The sequence below is a fragment of the Emys orbicularis genome, chromosome 19 (assembly GCF_028017835.1).
Source record: "Emys orbicularis isolate rEmyOrb1 chromosome 19, rEmyOrb1.hap1, whole genome shotgun sequence".
Lineage (NCBI taxonomy): Eukaryota > Metazoa > Chordata > Testudines > Emydidae > Emys > Emys orbicularis.
In genome coordinates, this window is record NC_088701.1 from 14,391,788 (window position 1) to 14,410,633 (window position 18,846).

Here is an 18,846-nt window from a genome sequence, read left to right on the forward strand (position 1 = left end):
AACTCACGATTAACTCAAAACAATTAATCATGATTAATCGCACTGTTAAACAATAGAATACCAATTGAAACTTATTAAATATTTTGCATGTTTTTCTACCCTTTCAAATATATCCATTTCAATTACAACACAATACAAAGTGTACAGCACTCACTCTATTATTTTTATTACAATATTTGCACTGTAAAAATGATGAAAAAATAGTATTTTTCAATTCACCTCATACAGGTACTGTACGGCAATCTCTTTATCATGAAAGTGCAACTTACAAATGTAATGGGTTTTTTGTTGCATAACTGCACTCAAAAACAAAACAATGAAAAACTTTAGACCCTACAAGTCCACTCAGTCCTACTGCTTGTTCAGCCAATCGCTCAGACAAACAAGTATGTTTACATTTGCAGAATATAATGCTGCCTGCTTCTCACTTTCAGGTGACATTGTAAACAAGAACAGGCATTTGCATGGCACTGTTGGAGCTGGCATCGCAAGATAGTGTTGGTCCTGCTTTGAGCAGGGGATTGGACTAGATGACCTTCTGAGGTCTCTTCCGACACTAATATTCTATGATTCTATATTCTATATTTACAGGGAACCCAGGGGCAAGATGTTTCCAGTCTGTGGGATGGATGGGAGAGCTGCCCGTGAGCTGGCTAAAGAGGGAAACTCTCCCAGGAACAAATGCTTCCGGGGGAACTGACTGGTCTCGTGGAGGGTTATGGCCTCTTGTGCAGGTTCTGAGGCCTACCTCACTGCCTCAAGAGCACCCCCTCTGCTAGGACAACGGCCTGTGGATGAGGCCTAATCAGGTTAGAACACCATGCTCTAGCCTGGGATCTTAACCTGCTCCTACCAGACAGCTCCCTCTCATAATGTGAGCAGCCCCACAACCGCAGAAAGTCATTGCTTTGAGGGTGGGGATCAGTCTAATTCCTAGTGGCCCTGTTGCGGATCCACAGGGTCTATTGCCTGCCTGTAACCTGTCCCTTGGGAGTGACCCTGGTAGTTCCACAGGGCCAAGCCCATGGCTTCCACAACTCGAGAACTCAATCCTTGTCTCTCTCCTTGGCTCCCCACAGAGAAAACAGCCAAGCCAGACCCCTGCCGGAGGCTTGTACTGACATTGTCCGCTTCAGGGCACAGCGCCCTCAGGGAGGATTTGAAGCACCACCAGCAGCCTTTCAAAACAGAGCAGGGTTTTTTAGTGAACTGGAACCCAGCATGGGAAGTCCTTAGGTCAGCAGAGAGAAATAAAGTTAAAGACAGAGTCCATCTGGCCAAGCCAGAGCAATCCACCAGCCAAGTGCTCAGGACGCCAGTTCTGATTCTGGCTCTCTATCTCACTCCGTTCGACCCAGGTGAGAGCAAGCCAGCCTCTTCCAAAAGCCAGCTCGGATTCCCTTCCTCCACCTCTTAGTGGAGTTAGTCCTTTGTCTTCAGGCAGAGCCTGGCAACTTCTCACACTGTAGTGTCAACTGTTCAGTACTTGGGGCTTCTATTGTCTTTTCAGATTCTCTGTTGTTAGGGATGGGTTCCCACCAGTTCTTTAAGGACCCATCCTCCCACCCCAGACAGTGACTTAACTCTTTTGCATCCACTGGGTAGCAACGCAAAGTACAGAGGGAAACCACAGTACAGGTAGGAGTCACAAAAATATTACAAGCAACAAAGAGTCCTGTGGCACCTTATAGACTAACAGATGTATTGAAGCATAAGCTTTCGTGGGTGAATACCCACTTCGTCAGACGCATGTAATGGAAATTTCCAGAGGCAGGTATAAATATGCAGGCAAGAATCAGTCTGGAGATAACGAGGTTAGTTCAATCAGGGAGGGTGAGGCCCTCTTCTAGCAGTTGAGGTGTGAACACCAAGGGAGGAGAAACTGCTTTTGTAGTTGGCTAGCCATACACAGTCATTGTTTAATCCTGAGCTGATGGTGTCAAATTTGCAAATGAACTGAAGCTCAGCAGTTTCTCTTTGAAGTTTGGTCCTGAAGTTGTTTTTGCTGTGGTGGAATTCTTCCAGAGTCTCCTTCCCATGGGTCCAGATGATGAAGATGTCATCAATGTACCATAGGTAGAGAAGGGGCGTGAGTAGACGAGAGCTGAGGAAGCGTTGTTCCAGGTCAGCCATACAAATGTTGGCATATTGTGGGGCCATGCGGGTGCCCATAGCGGTGCCACTGGTCTGGAGGTATATATTGTCACCAAATTTGAAATAATTGTGTGTGAGGATAAAGTCACAGAGCTCAGCAACCAGTTGTGCTGTGTCATCATCAGGGATACTGTTCCTGACAGCTTGTATTCCATCTGTGTGTGGGATGTTTGTGTAGAGAGCCTCCACATCCATGGTGGCTAGGATGGTGTTTTCTGGAAGATCACCAATGCATTGTAGTTTTCTCAGGAAATCAGTGGTGTCACGGAAGTAGCTGGGAGTGCTGGTGGTGTAAGGTCTGAGTAGAGAGTCCACATATCCAGATAGTCCTTCAGTGAGAGTGCCATCAGAATATCTGCACTTCGCCATGGGCCCTAACTGGCCGCCTGGCTGGCAGTGCCAGGAAAGAGGTGAGGACCGAGCTGAGCTGTTTGCGGGGCAGTGCGAGAATCTTCCATTGCCATTTGCGTGTTGGGAGATAAGGAGATGAATGAGCCTCCAGCGCTGACTCTCTAGCACCTCCCACCATCAAGACCACCACACACAGTGGCTTACTGGCCAGTTGATCATGATGTACATCACAAGAACACCTAGGGGCCCAACTGAGATTAGGGCCCTGTCATGCCAGGTGCTGCACAGACACAGAGCAAGAGATGTCCCTGCTCCAGGGGCTTCACAGTCTGAATGGACAGGACAGACACAGGGTGGGTGGGGAAACAGAGGGCAAGCAACTTGCCTAAGTCACACAGCAGGCCAGGGAATAGAAGCCAGGTCTGAGAACTCCCGAGTCCCAGGCCATGGGCATCGCTGCCTGCTTGACTCACTTGCTGAGCCCAAGAGGCAGTAGGGAGCCAGATTGTCAATAGCCAGGATCCCAGGATTGACTTACATTCCCTTGGAATCTATCACAATTGCAAGTGTTCCCAGCATGGCACCCACCAGAGCTCTCTAGGGAAACCACCAGCTCCAGAGTCCTCAGCGCCATCAGGAGTCTCCCATCCAGGCACTGACCCAGTACAGCCCTACTGAACGAGGGGAGCACCCAGGCCCCAGCCCAAGCTAGCATTAAGGATCCCCCCTGTGTTGTCTGCGTCAGCTCCCGTAGGATGATGTCACTGAGCATTCTGAAAGCTCCTTTGCCATTGGCCAGGCCCTCAGTGACACCTGCACCCAGTTCCAGAACTTAAACCATTCAACTGTTTGGCCTTGATTCCATGGGAATGGCAGGGCCCCATCATTGCACAGTGACCCCCAGTCTGAGCCACGTAAGGAGCCATATAAGCCAGCCATAGCCACCACCGGGGGGAGCTTGTTTTCATACTTGGGAATAGATTGAAGGGAGGATTTTATCTGAGATAAGGTAGGAATTTGCCCTCACCTGTGCTAAATAAGTGGCCTATAAAAGGAGCTGAACGCTGCTTAATAAGCAGAGCAGGAGTGGCTGGGAGGACACAACTTCCAGAGAAGGACTTTCTGTGAGGTGGTGAGTACAAACAAGACTCTGTGGGAAGAGTTATGGTGGAGTAAAATCAGGGTTTGGTGCTTAAAATTAGCCTGAAAGACACTTAAAGAGATTGTGTCTCTGGGATTCCTTAGTCAGGTATCTGGTTTCTAGCTCCAATGCTGGTCTCTCTTTACTCAGAGGGTTAGGGGCTGGGAGGGGAAGTAGCTGCTGTGGAAACCTCCTCCTGAGAAAACTGGAGGTGGGAGTTGGAAAAATCTAAAGGCAGCCCAAGCTTCTGAACTGAGTAGCATTGCAGCTTGAATTGAGATCCTGGGAAGGGGGGTAGAGAGCTAGCAAAGGCTCTTATAAAATAGTCAGTGGGAGGCTTTCTAGCCCCCTTAGCCTGTTGAAGCTGTGATAACCGCAATACCTAGCTTTTCTACTGAGCCAAAACACTCCGCATCTCAAAGTGCTTGGCAACAGCAGTGCAATGCTGTCCCCATTTCCTCGCTGTAATGCTGCAGTATGTGTGCTGGGCTTCTTAGCTCTATGAGCCAGGTCCTTGTGCTGACCCTGTAAGGCAGGAGTTCATAGCATATCAGGGTCATCTAGTCCAACCCCCTGCTCAAAGCAGGACCAACCCCAACTAAATCATCTCAGCCAGGGCTTTGTCCAGCCAGGCCTTAAAGATTCCACCACCTCCCTAGGTATCCCATTCTAGTAGTGCTTCACCCTCCTAGGAAATAGTTTTTCCTAATATCCAGCCTAGACCTCCCCCACTGCAACTTGAGACCATTGCTCCTTGTTCTGTCATCTGCCACCACTGAGAACAGTCTAGCTCTATCCTCTTTGGAATCCTCCCTTCAGGTAGTTGAAGGCTGCTATCAAATCCCCCTCACTCTTCTCTTCTGCAGATTAAATAAGCCCAGTTCCCTCAGCCTCTCCTCATAAATCATGTACCCCAGCCCACTAATCATTTTTGTTGCCCTCTGCTGGACTCTCTCCAATTTATTCACATCCTTTGTGTAGTGGGGGGGGGCCCAAAACAGGACGCAATACTCCAGACGTGGCCTCACCAGTTCTCAACCTTTCCTTTCTGAGGCTCCCACAACATCCTATTAAAAACTCCACAGCCTGCTGTTTTTCTACATATAAAAGCCAGGACCAGCATTAGGGCTTAGCAAGCAGGCAACTGCCCAGGGCCCCATGCCACAGGGGGTCCCATGAAGCTAAGTTGCTCAGGCTTCAGCTTTAGCCCTGGCTGGTGGGGCTTGGAGCCCCTGACTTCAGCCCCATGCAGTGGAGCTTTGGCTTTCTGGGTGCCGGCAAGCCTAATGCTGCCCCTGCTTGGTCCCCCCCCCCCCCTGAAACCTGCTGCTGGCCCCCCAAAGGGTCTGTTCCCCTGGTTGAGAACCACTGCTGTAAGGCACTGGGGACCTGATCTGCCTTGCCTGGCCCCTTGTGCCATTGCAGGCCGGCATTGAGGTGAAGTGGCTGTGAAATGCCACTAGCCCAGGATGGGCATTGACAGGCATAGCTATAATGGTATAACACTAGACTAGTCCTGCCAGTCAGCTTCCCAGTGTAGCCAAGCAACACTGCTCAAATGGAGCAAAGTTCTCTTGGTGCTTTGCATACACATTAGGGCTGAGCCCCACCCCGTGTCTCTGAAGAATACTCAGGAGTCCTTACCATGCAGAAAGCAGCACTTAGCACTCTGTAAACACTCTCCACTTGGAGACAGACTGGAGACTGAGGCGTGGCCTACACTTAAAACAGCAGCGAAGGTGCTGGAGGAGGTGGCTTTCCTGCAGTGACAGGAGGAGCCTGCCTCTGGAGATTTCCATTACTTGCATCTGAAGAAGTGAGGTTCTTACCCACGAAAGCTTATGCTCCCAATACTTCTGTTAGTCTTAAAGGTGCCACAGGACCCTCTGTTGCTTCTCACAGCGTAGGCTGTTTCTGAGCTATGAAGTTACGCCAGCATAATTACAGCACTGTGACTACGCTACTATAGACCAGTGCTTCTCAACCTATTGTGAGCGGCATATGCAGCCCACAATGTGTTATGTGGGCCACGTCCAATACTACCTGTATGGCCCTGAGGATGACATATGGGCTGCAGCTCTCTGTGCTGATTGGGCTGCAGATTGAGAGAGACTGCTATAGACCCAGGGGCGGCTCTAGGCACCAGCAAAGCAAGCACATGCTTGGGGCAGCCCATTTGCAGGGGCGCCAGGGATCCAGCATGGGAGCTGAGAACCAACTGGGGGCCCTGGGAGCTGAAGTTCCTTGGTTAGCTCCCTGCCTATAGATAGAGCCAGCCCTGGAGCGGGGAAAGAACTACATTTCCCAGCATTCCCTTTGCCACTACCAATAGGAAAGAGGGGGAGAGAGGGAGGTAGCTGAGACCTCATGCTGCAGTGAATGGAGACCTGCACTGTGAGTAGGGATTCCATATTTTAACATCCAAAAAATAGGACACTCCACAGGGAGGGAGGGTAGCCCTACCCTGCCACCATCCAATCCCTCCGACTGCCCCCCTACAGAAACCTCAACCCATCCAACCCCCCTGCTCCCTGTCCCCTCATCGCCCCTTCCCGGGACCCCTGCCCCAACTGCCCCCCAGGATCCCACCCCCTATCTAAGCCCCACTGGTCCTTGTCCCCAACTGCCCCCTCCTGAGACCCCCACCAACTTCCCTCCTAGGACCCCACCCCCTACCTGTCCCCTGACAAACCCCTGGGACTCCCATGCCTATCCAACTGCTGTCTGTCCCCTGACTGCCCCCTCCAAACCCCTGACCCATCTAACCCCCCCTTCTCCCTGCCCCTGACTGCCCCCCCCAAACCTCCACCCCATCCAACCCCCCCTGCTCCCTGTCCCTTGACTGCCCCCCCGGAACCCCCTAACCCTTCTCCAGCCCCCCAGCCCCCTTATCGTGCCACTCAGACCTGCGTGTCTGGCTTTGCGCAGCGCCAGACACGCTGCTGCATACATGCTGCCGTGCTCCCCTGCGGAGCCACGGCGCCCCCCCCTCCAGCACCTGCCTTCCAGATTTGAACACCTCAAAATTCAGGAGTGCTCAAGCCCAGTTTGGGCGGCTGTTACTTGATTCCTCCGAAATCAAATATACTGATCCACTGTAACTTGCTGTAGAAAAAGTAGGATAAAATTGAGCAAGAAAGGCTTCCCAGTGGTTATTAGGACTGGAATTGCTATTTTCAACAGCCATTGCCTTTTTTTTTTTTTTTTGTATGTTTGTTTAAAAGGAAGACAGTGATATTGCATTGGCAAATTCCCCATAGAAAGAGTGGAACAAAAGAATAATAAAGGCACCTCAACTTTTCCTCATTTATGTAGGACAGTCTTATAATATGCATCCAGATATCCTCCAATCACACAAGCTGAAAATTGTTCCACTTTACTGCAGTTCTGTAACCATATGGGAACCAATCCTGTCTGTGTTCTGTGCACATCTAAAATCCCTGCTGAATGACCTGCCCTGGGAGTGAGTTACCAGTGACCCGGGGCTGCGGCAGAAGGAGGGTGCAGGTTGGGTGGGGGTGAGCCCAGGGCTGGGGCGGCAGGGGGGTGCGGTTCAGGGGGGGTGAGAGCCCAGGGCTGGGGCGGCAGGGGGATGCGAGTGGTGGGGGAGAGCCCAGGGCTGGGGTGGCAGGGGGGTGCGGCGAGGAGCCCAGGGGTGGGACGGGGGGCAGCCAAAATTTTTTTTGCTTGGGGCGGCAAAAAACCTAGAGCCGGCCCTGTATAGACCTTGTAGTGTAGACAAGCCCTCGCGCTTCAACAGCTGTCTGGATCCCCAGCCGGGTGCCAGCTGAAGTGTCAATATCTCTTGGTGATAACAATGCTCCCAGCCTTGCCCGCCTGCCGGTGTGTCTGGGACGGCTCTTTGCCAGCTCCTGCACCGTCCCCCATGGCGGGTGGGCAACGCTACCAAGGCCTGTGGCTCTTGCCTTGAATCTATGGAGCCTGGTGTCTAGCTAACACCCCAGCTCCTGGAGATGTGACACTGGGAGGATGCTGCTGGTCTTCAGTTACCTAAGGCCTAGCCTTGCTGTAAGGGGGCAGCTGGCCCCTCACTGGGGTTCCTGGGTTGGCCTCTCCCAGTACCCAAGGGAAGGGCCAATGAGATATCAAGATCCTGAGACAGACAGTCCTCAAGACCAATCGGGAGAGGCCAATGCTCTAGGTCCGCCTGATTAACAGGGCAGGTGGGCCAATGAGGGAGTCAAGCTTGGGGTCCTGTCCTCTGTGTGAGCTGGAGCTGCCTGAGCCAGCGCAGGGCGGAGCTAAGGGGAGAGCAGTGGGTGGAGCTGGGCCAGAGGCAAGGCAGGGGGAGCTGCGATGCCGGCTGTGCCACCAGTAACACCAGAGCTGGGTGCGATGAGCGGCTGGGGAGAGCGAGGGGGCAGCAGGCCCAGCGCAGGGAAACACCCCCCCAGGCGCGAAGCCTCGCAGGCCGGACTTGGAGGTGGGTCGTGACCAGTAGTGAGCTGGAGCTGGTTTGTGCGAACTGGTTGTTAAATTTAGAAGCCGGTTTAGAACCGGTTGGTAAAGGGGTGGGTAAACTCGGGCCCGCGGGACCGTCCTGTCCAGCCCGCCTGAGCTCCTGCCTGGGGAGGCTCCCCCACCCTCGCAGAGCCTGGCGCCAGCACTCTGGACTGCTCCTGGGCAGCTCCTGCCACATGGTAAGGGGGTAGGGCTGCGAGCTCCAGCGAGCCGCGCTGCATCCCTACACGCTGACCTGAGCAGCATGGTAAGGGGGCTGGGCCGGGGCCAGGAGGAGGGGTTGGATAAGGGCAGGGAGCGGTTGGAGGGGGCGGAGGTTCTGGGGGTGGTGGTCAGGGGATGGGGAACAGGGGGGTTGGGTAGGCGTGGGAGTTCTGGGGGTCTGTTGGGGGTGGTGGTGGATCGGGTCAGGGCAGTCATGGGACAGGGAGCGGGGCAAGTTGGGTAGGGGGTGGGGCCCTGGGGGGCGGGTAGGGTGGGGTTTCTTGGACTTGTACTCTCCGGGTGGCACTTAATAACCGGTTCCCTACCGGGTCTTTGGCAGCACTTCGGCGGCAGGTCCTTCACTCCCTCCGGGTTTTCGAAGTGCTGCCAAAGACCCGGTAGGGAACTGGTTATTAACATTCTGGCAGCTCATCACTGGTCATGACCCCAGCGGGGGGCGATGCTGGGGAGCAAGGTCCTGCCCCCTAGAGCCTGAGGGTGCATGGCCACTGCCAGAGCAAGTGTCTACCCTAGGGTTACCATACGTCCTCTTTTTCCCGGACATGTCCGGCTTTTCGGCACTCAAACCCCCGTCCGGGGGGAATTGCCAAAAAGCCAAACATGTCCGGGAAAATGGCGGCTCTGCTCCTCCCCTGACTCTTCGGCTCTGTTTAAGAGCCGGGCTGCCCGAGCGCTACCGGCTTCGGGCAGCCCCCATGCCTCCGGACCCTGCGCCGCCAGAGCCCGGGAGGGGAAGTGCCCGGCTGGGGGCGCAGGGTCCGGAGGCAAGGGGGCTGCCCGAAGCCCAAGCGCTACCGGCTTCACGGTTTGCCGGGCAGCCCCCAGACCCTGCGCCCCCGGCTGGGCGCTTCCCTTCCCGGGCTCCAGCTGCGCTGGGCAAGCGCCGGCCGGGGGCGCAGGGTCTGGGGGCTGCCCGGCAAACCGTGAAGCCGGTAGCGCTCGGGCAGCCCTTTCCCCATGGCTGGGAGTGGGAGGGAGGAGGGGGCGGGGAAGGGGTGGAGTTGGGGTGGGGCTGGGGGTGGGGAAATGGGCGGGGCCAGGGCCCGTGGAGGGTCCTCTTTATTAAATAAAAAAAAAAAAAGATATGGTAACCCTAGTCTACCCGCAGTGTCATTGCAGCGCAGCCAGGACCTGGCGAGGAGGCCTGGGATGGGCAAGGAACAGGCTGTGAACTTCCCTGAAGCCACAGAGATGGCTGGCTGTGGTGTCCCTGTGCCACAGGGTGGGGTCCTTGTGTCTTCGACTTTCCATTTCTGCATTATTTTTCTTATTGTTCCTTGCTGTGTAATAAATCCTATTCAGTTTGAACCAGGGAAGTGGCTGGTGTGGAGAGAGCGCCCCGGAGGGGGGGCACCCTGGCCTAAAAGACCATGACAAGACTAGGGGTGAAGCCTCCCAGGGAGCTTGGGCCCAGCTCTGTCAGGGTTACGAGGACTCTGTTGCATGGGAGAGCAGAAAGGGAGGCCTTCAGGTCAGGCGGGCATCTGGGTAAAGGGAGTGGGAGCGAGGACTCAGATCCATTTGCTGTCTGATTCCACTGGGGTAGTGCAGCAGCCAGGAAAGTTCCCCACATTTCCCTGCTTGCATTGTGGTTGCAGATAAAATTTGAAAACATGATCCTTCAAGTCTCTGATCCTATCATTTATTACTCTTTAAAATCTCATGGTCTCTGAGTGCTTGGAGGAGGCCGTTACCAGGTGTGATCTCCCTGAACTTACCCTCAAGGCCCTGATCCCATCCACATTAAAGTCTATCTTAAAGACCCAGTTTTCCCCTGCAGTTTTCCTCAAGAGTGAGAGAGTGTGTGTGTGTGTGTGTGTGTATGTGTGTGTGTCCGTCCTTCCCTCTATCACCTGAGACTGTCCTAGTGTCAGGAAAGTTCCCACTGCACACTGGGTGCTACTTTAACCCTGATAACACCCCACCCCCCATTTCTTGCCTGTTTCTAACTGCAGGACTAACAGTTCCCTGCTTCCATGTGCTGCCAACTGAAACGCTAAGAGCTTACTGGCCAAGCCACAGCCATGCCTGAGGTCATCACTTGTACCCTCTGGCCAAATTTCTAACACTGGGAACAGAAACAGCCCAAGCGCCACATAAACAGTGCTGGGGCTCCCCTTTGCTCTCTGCTGGGATCAGCTGTGTGTGGAAGGGGACAACTGGGCCTTCAATATGGGGGTGCTAGCTGCTGAAGGCATCACCCCTGGCAGTCTACCCCTCCTCCTGGCCTCACTATCTGTGTATCGTGTGCCTTCTGTTGTGCAGGTGTGATGGATCCTGAGCGGCTCATCCCATGCCCCTATGACAAAAACCACCAGATCCGAGCCTCCAGGTTCCCCTACCACTTGGTCAAATGCGGAGAGGTAAGAAGAGCAAGCTACGCAGTGGGACAGAGTCTGAGGTGCCCAAAGAGGAGATGGCCACCTGTCTCTGTTCCCTGCAAACTATTTTCCTCTGCCTCCAGTGCAAACACAAAATGGGAAATGACTGCCTAGGAAGGAGTACTGCAGAAAAGGATCTGGGGGTTATAGTGGATCACAGACTAAATATGAGTCATAATGTTGGGGTTTTTTTGCAATAGTATTACATTATTCTGGGATGTAATGGCAGGAGTGTTGTAAGCAAGACAAAAGAAGTAATTCTTCACCTGTACTCAACACTAATAAGGCCCGAGCTGGAGTATTGTCCCGTTCTAGGCCTTGCACTCCAGGAAAGATGTAGACAAATGGGATACAGTCCAGAGGAGAACAACAAAAGTGACTAAAGGTCTAAAAAATATAACCTACAAGGAATGATTGAAAAACCTGGGTTTGTTTAGTCTGGAGGAAGGCGGGGGGGGGGGGGGGCAATAGGTCTTGAAGTAGGTAATAGTTGCTATAAAGAGCAGAGTGATAAATTGTTCTCCTTATCCACTGACAACAGAACAAGAAATAATGGGTTTATATTGCAGCAAGGGAGATTTAGGGATTATCTAGGGAGACTTTTAAGATCTAGCCCATCCCAGGTGTTTATAACACTTGGTCCTGACTCTGTGCAGGGGATGGACTAGATCTACATTTATGTGAAACTCACACTTGGGGCTTATTTTCACTGCCCATTTAACTCAGGTGTTGCCCCTACCCTGGCTCCTGTCCATCCACACAAACCCTCTGGCCCATGTGTGGTGGTGCTTGGCCCATGCTGGAGTAGGCAAGAGTCTGATTGCCTCTCTTGGTAATCTGCACTGAAGATCCAGACTTAACCTGATAGTCCTCTAATGCTGTCCTACAATTCACTGGGGGGAACATAGAGCAGCCCAGCTGAGAGCCAGCAGCTACACCTCCTCCCCCTCCTCTGTGCCCCCTCCCCCCTGAAGTCTGAGAGCCTTGCATAAGTGAGTGTGGCCCCAGCAACTTGGGCAGGGCTCTGGTCTGGCTGTTCTCCTGAGCTAGGCCAGCCCAAATGCTGATCACCTGAGTTACGTCTTCACTGCAGAGTTAACCCTTGGAGATACCCAGGCTTCAAAAGCTCCTGAACTTCAGGGCAGCTTGGATCCAAGTCTGCCCTGGGTCACTGAGGGGCCCTGGTGCCTTAGTGAGGTTACACTAATGTCCCTTTAGAATACTCTGGCTGCACAAAAGGACCTGAAGTGTGTGGAAATGGTCTCCTGGGACAACAGCCTGCAGAGGGGCCTCCCTGGGTTGGATGCAGGCTCCAAGCTAGCACAGCACCATGCCCCGACGTAGGGGACAGGTTGTGGCTGTATTGGGTGTAGCTAGAGTATCTGTGCTATAGCTATGCTCTGCTGCCCAAGGGCCGTGAGAAGTAGAGCCACATAAGTCAGAGCAGCCCAAAGGTTGCTCTGATTTGCAGCAACAAGGGCAGGAGTGGCTCAGCCCAAGTCTAGGAAGAGCTAAGGTAGCCTGAAGACAGTCCCCCTGTTCTGCTCCCCACCTCCTCCTGGGCTGGAGCAACCAAGAATCAAACCCAAGAAATTCAGCACTGCTGCAGATGCACCAGGTTTCCTGCACATACAGGTATGTCTACACAGCAGCTAGGGGAGAGTCTCACGGCCCAGGTAGATGGGCTTACAGTAGTGGGGCTTGAGCTAATACAGTTAAAAATAGCAATGTGGATGGTGTGGCTTGGGCTCTTAAGCCCACTTCACTCTGGAGGTTTGAGAGCCCAAGCACCAGTCGATGCTATCGTGTCCACACTACTATTTTTAGTGTGCTACTTTGAGCACCACTAGCTCAAATTTCTGTCCAGTCTGGAGGCTTGCTCCCAGCTGCAGTGTGTGGACCTACTGAGGGGTGCTCTCTCATTAAGCACTCGACAAGTCAATGATTTGTTTCCAGCTCGCCAGCCTTCTGGCTCTGATGCATCCCTAGAGATCCTCTCAGCTGCCTCCCCCTACAAGCAGCTGTGGAAGCAGTGAGCAGAACCCATGACGGTACCTCCCTGCTGTCTCTGCATAGTTGCATCTTGTGGCTTCTCTTCCAGAATAACAAGAAAAGAGCCAAAGAGCTGGCCACGTGCCCCTACAATGCTCGCCACAGAGTCCCAAAGCGAGAGCTCCAGCTGCACATCTCCACCTGCACAGACAACAGGGCGCCAGAGCTGTTCAGTGGTAAGCTTGGGGGAGTGGGGGGAGCTGGCGGTAGCACACCTGCTTTAATACATGCCTGCTCCTGCTGACTGACTTGACCTGTTCCAGCCTAGGGAGACTGCAAGGGAGTCTGTTCTAGGGCATTTTGCTCTGGACACCAACGCAAGCCCCGAGCAATCTGTAGTTCATGTGTGCATCCCCTGCACTCATCACAACTACTGTAGGTGCACTTGGTCTGAGCAAGGCTGAGTGCTGTCGCCCAGCACATCCCTCTGTACCAGCAGCAGCAGGTGCTGGCTTAGCTGCACTGGTATAAATTGTGAACATGCAGAGTTTGCTCTAGTGGCTGACATCCCAGCATAGAACAGGCTGGGCTTGTGCTGCTCTTCCTTCATTGACAGATTCTGCAGGAGCTGGCTAGAAATCCCTTTCCTTCCCCAGTGCCCATAGCCTGCAGGAGATGAACAGCTGGCTCAGGAAGTAGCCTCATGGCTAGCTGGGGGATGTGCTCACTGCCTGGCACAGCAGGGGGCAGGTCACCTGGCATCACTGAAGAGTCCTGGTCTCTACCCTCTGCTCATTTGGGGCGGGAGCTCTCCTAACATCTCCTGGGGGAGAGGGGCTGGCCTGCAAACCTGCATCCAGAGAGCAGAGCACTAGGGGCCAGCATTTCTGAAGTGCCCAACACCAGGCTTAGGGTGTTGGGCCCTGCTGAATGGCTAACTAGGTGCTGAGGAGAGCCAGTGGGGAACTTCAGTGTTTTCTGACACAAATGTTTCTTTGATCTCCATGAACACCTCATGGGAAAGGGTTCTTTGGGCTTTGACACACACTGCAACTTGGAAAATCTTACTCCCATTCTTTGACTCTCTTGAAATAAGAAAATCCAGTTTTCTGGTTCAAAATGACAGTTTGAAACTAATCGTAGTTAATCAAAATAGTCAAAAACAAATCACTTTCAGTTGAACCAAATTGGGGGAGGGGGGGCTAGCTGATAAACTTGGTGGGTTTTTTGTGTGGTGGCTTTTACTTTTTGTCCTGCTTTCAGACAGGAAACTTGCATTTCCTTGGTTTTCCTGTCTCAGCTGTGATGAGAACCTGGCCCCACAGCTGTAATGAGAACTCTGGAGATCAGTGTGTGTACTGAGCCCTGTAGGGCTGATGGCATCAGCTCTGCGTGAGCCCTGTTTATAGCAGTGGAACCATATTGGCCCCATTGTGTAATGTCAGGGTTGTAGGAGCCAACACTTCTCAGCTTCTCAGCTTGTCAAGCTGTTTGGCTTTTAAAGGCTTCTCCATTCTGTGCATGGCAGGAACTTGAGGGTGGATGAGCTTTTGCTCTGGGGAACAAAGGCTGTCCAGCTGGCTGGAGTGAGCTGGGGCCAGCGCAGGAGAGCAGAGACCCTGGACACACTTCAGTCTGACCTGAGCCTGGCTCTGAGGAGAGTTCAGAGAATCTTCCCCAACTAAGGAGCATCTCTAGTTAAATGTGGCCTTTGACCCTCTGTAATGCTGGGCCTCTGGCTAACAGAACTGAGCCATGATCCACTTAGACAACCATGTTTCACTCCTAGACCAGCTACCCTGCTTCTCCTCTTCCTTACAAGTCCTGTAACGTGTCTCCTCTGCTTGCAGGGACATCAATGACTTTCAGTCCCAAGAAGGAACTGAAAGAGACCCCAAGATCCTGGCAGTGTCCCCCCTGCCAAGAGGACTGGGAGGCAGGTGAGTGTTGGTGAAGAAGCTGTTTGTCTCTGATGTCATTGGCATGTGGTACCTATGCCTCACAGGACTTGGCTGAGGCTATGGTTACACTACACTATGCTATAGTGTAGGTACTTACTGCAATAGTGGAAGGAGTTTTTCAGTCACTGAAGTTTAATCCACCCCCTCAAGGAGGCAGCTAGATCAGTGGAAGAATTCTTCCATTGACCCACTGGTGTCTATACCAGGGCTTAGGTTGGCTTAGCTACATCTCTCTCAGGGGGGGGGGGGGGGGATTTTTTTCACACTCCGAAGCGACCTAGGTGTAGACCAGGCCTTAGAGCATGAAACCACACACCATGCTCCTTAAGCTTTACCAGTCACTACTATACCTTGTCTACACATGGAAGCTGACTGATGTTCAGTGACCATTCCCTGAGTATTTCAGAATCGGTGACTTCAATTCCAGAGTAATTCCTTTGCTTCATAAGTGAAGTAATCCTGGAATAAAATCATGCTTTGTTCTGAAACAGCCCCCACCTCATTTGGGCACTATCCCAGAATAGCTACTCTGGTCAACTCCGCCTGTAGATAACCCAGTTTAGACAGCTGTGGGCTTTTGCTTTTAAATAGGATTAAAGGTTTGGTGTTAGATTGTGGTGGCTAGGGTTTCACTCGACCAGTTTAGCACATGCTAAAGTACAACTGCTTTGTCTTGACTAGTTTAATAAACTAAGCTGTATAATGCAATACTTAACACATTTAAATTCTAACCAAGGTGGGTGTGTGGTTAACACGCCAAAATCCTACTGTGGCCAAAGCAAGCTGTAGCTGACAAGGCTGTGTCTGTCTCCACTTGGGGAATTTTGGGGGCACTGACAGGCTTACCCCCCCCCCTTTGCTCCTGCTGAGCTGCCACAGCTTCAATAGTGTTGGAATTTGACATCAAGGCTCTGGGGCTGCAGGTTTAATGAATATGGTGGCACTTTGTCTCCAGCTGCTGAGGTGTCTCCTGTGCCGGGGTCCTGCTGGCTTATCCAAAGCAGTGGGCATCTCTTCCCTGAAGCCCCATAGCATGGACAAGGCCAGCTCCCTGCTGCTAAAATCAGTGAGAGCAACCACTGGCTCCTCCAGGGCAGGACTGAGCCCTCCTGCTGGCTCTTGCACAAGTAGTTAACACATTTCAAGGAACCATTCATGGTGAAGTGGCCTGTTAACACCCCTCCAGTCATAGGGGGGGATTGCAGCTGGGGGGAGTTGTTTATTACAGTAATCGATAATCCACTAACCATAAATCCAGTGTGTCTCTTCAGTCCATGATTTTTTATTTTTAGTGTCTAGCAAAGTTAGAAGTCAGCGCCTATACAAGGAGCTGCATATTAACTTCTGAAGAGCCGCATGTGGCTCCAGAGCCAAGGTTGGCCACCCCGATCTAGACCATCCCTGACAGGTGTTTGTCTAACCTGCTCTTAAGAATGTCCAATGACGGGGATTCCACCACATCACTAGACAACTTTATTCCAGTGCTTAACTGCACTGACAGGAAGCTTCCCCCCGCCCCATGGCTAACCTAAATCTCCCTTACTGCTATTTAAGCCCATTGCTTCTTGTCCTATCTTCAGAGGTTAAAGAGGACAATTTTCTCCTCCCTCTTCTCCCCCCCTGCCCCCTTGTGAAAATTGTTATCTATCTCTCTCCTCGTCTTTTCTTTGGACTAAACAAACCCAATTTTTTTTTTTCAAATCTTCCCTTATAAGTAAGGCTATGGTTTAGTCACAGGTATTTTACTAAAAGTCATGGGCCATTTTTCAATTTTTTTTTTTTTTTTTTTTTTAAGAGAGAAAATTCCCAGCCTGTGACTCGTACTATAGCCCTGACTAAATCTTGGGAGCGCTGGGGGGTGGAGAACCGTGGCCAATGAGAGCTGCTAGGAGCTGAGGGACATGTTGCTGCTTCCAGGGAGCCCCCCAAGGTAAACATCGCCCTGAGCCCCCTCCCACACCCAAACTGCTCCTCTTGCTGTTGGGTGGGGGTCCAAGACTGACCCAGCAGTGGCTGGTGCGACTGGCTCAGGTGTTGTCTGAGCTGCTCGGGCAGCCCCGGAGCCAGCTGCACTGGCTGCTGCAGAAGTCATGGAGGTCATGGAAAGTCACGGAATCCATGACCTCTGTGACAAACTCACAGCTTTACTCATAGGCAATGTTACCTCTTAATTATTTTCCATCCATGTGCAGAATAAATTTGTGTTATGCACTGAGGTATGTGTGGATGTGCACCACCAGTAGAAACAAAATCTCTCTATAGATATAGATATCTAGATAAATTTACCATAGTGATAATTACTCCAGCAAGGACAGGTTAGGCATTTTAGAACTCACTACTCAAACTACCATTTACTTCAAACCATTTCTCCAGTTTGTCCACATTTTAAATTTTAATTGTATCCTCCAAAGCACTTGCAACCCCTCCCAGCTTGGTATCATCAGCAAACTTTATACATGTGCTCTGTATGGCAGTTGTTTGAAACCAAATATGGATTCCAGTGTGAGGTGGCAGGGGTGTGCAGTTAGGGGAAGGGGGGGTTATTTCTCTATTGAAGCAGGTTCTCTTGGGGTATTTGGGTGTCCCCTTCCATGATTGGAGCTACTTCTCTGGAGTGTCCTTTGGTGAAGGCAGTTTGGAGTATGTTAAGGTGTATATGCCGGACTTGCTTCTTCAAGCATATTCTGTAGTATCGGAGAAAGCTGGCTAGATTGTCGGGCTCAACAGGTAGTGATCTAGTTGGCAGCTGGTTTCAAGCGGAGTGCCCCAAGGGTCGGTCCTGGGGCTGGTTTTGTTCAATATCTTCATTAATGATCTGGAGGATGGCATGGACTGCACTCTCAGCAAGTTTGCAGATGACACTAAACTGGGAGGAGTGGTAGATACGCTGGAGGGTAGGGATAGGATACAGAGGGACCTAGACAAATTAGAGGATTGGGCCAAAAGAAATCTGAGGTTCAACAAGGACAAGTGCAGAGTCCTGCACTTAGGACGGAAGAATCCCATTCACTGTTACAGACTAGGGACCGAATGGCTAGGAAGCAGTTCTGCAGAAAAGGACCTAGGGGCTACAGTGGACGAGAAGCTGGATATGAGTCAACAGTGTGCCCTTGTTGCCAAGAAGGCTAACAGTATTTTGGGCTGTATAAGTAGGGGCATTGCCAGCAGATTGAGGGACGTGATCATTCCCCTCTATTCAACATTGGTGAGGCCTCATCTAGAGTATTGTGTCCAGTTTTGGGCCCCACACTACAAGTGGAAAAATTGGAAAGAGTCCAACGGAGGGCGACAAAAATGATTAGGAGGCTGGAGCACAGGACTTATGAGGAGAGGCTGAGGGAACTGGGATTGTTTAGTCTGCAGAAGAGAAGAATGAGGGGGGATTTGATAGCTGCTTTCAACTACCTGAAAGGGGGTTCCAAAGAGGATGGATCTAAACTGTTCTCAGTGGTAGCAGATGACAGAACAAGGAGTAATGGTCTCAAGTTGCAGTGGGGGAGGTTTAGGTTGGATATTAGGTAAAACTTTTTCACTAGGAGAGTGGCGAAGCACTGGAATGGGTTACCTAGGGAGGTGGTGGAATCTCCTTCCTTAGAGGTTTTTAAGGTCAGGCTTGACAAAGCCCTGGCTGGGATGATTTAGTTGGGAATTGGTCCTGCTTTGAACAGGGGGTTGGACTAGATGACCTCCTGAGGTCCCTTCCAACCCTGATATTCTATGATTTATTTGGGCATAAGCTTTTGTGGATAACCCCCCCCCCCCCCGCACTTCCTCAGATGCATAGAGTGGAAATTACAGATGCAGGTATAAATATATTGACATAAGAGAAGGGAGTTACCTCACAAGTGGAGAACCAGTGTTGACAAGGCCAATTCAATCAAGGTGGATGTGGTCCACTCCCAATAATTGATGCTGATCAGGTGGTTCCTCAGTTTCTTTGAAAGTGTGTGGCACAATCTCTCCCCATAGTCAGTGCAGTATGGCGATGAATTTTTTACCTTCAGTCCATTTGGTATGTTGTCCATCTGTTTGCACTTGGAGAGGAAGATGATGTCTGTCTGTCTGTCTATCTGTGCAAAAGCTTATGCCCAAATAAATCTGTTAGTCTTTAAGGTGCCACTGGACTCCTCATTGTTTTTGTGGATACAGACTAACACGG

At 51.7% G+C, this 18,846-nt stretch overlaps 1 protein-coding gene and 1 pseudogene across 1 annotated transcript in view; one reads left to right on the plus strand and one right to left on the minus strand.

The window, feature by feature from the left end:
- Nucleotides 1-18,846, minus strand: part of LOC135891996 (patatin-like phospholipase domain-containing protein 6) — a 536,125-nt pseudogene that overhangs the window by 444,204 nt on the left and 73,075 nt on the right.
- The window catches only part of LOC135891919 (gametocyte-specific factor 1-like), a 65,360-nt gene continuing 57,137 nt past the window's right edge, over nt 10,624-18,846 (plus strand). The window contains exons 1-3 of the mRNA XM_065419605.1: nt 10,624-10,716; nt 12,836-12,962; nt 14,577-14,666. Of these exons, the coding sequence (XP_065275677.1) occupies nt 10,624-10,716; nt 12,836-12,962; nt 14,577-14,666 (310 nt within the window). The remainder of the gene's footprint in view (nt 10,717-12,835; nt 12,963-14,576; nt 14,667-18,846) is intronic.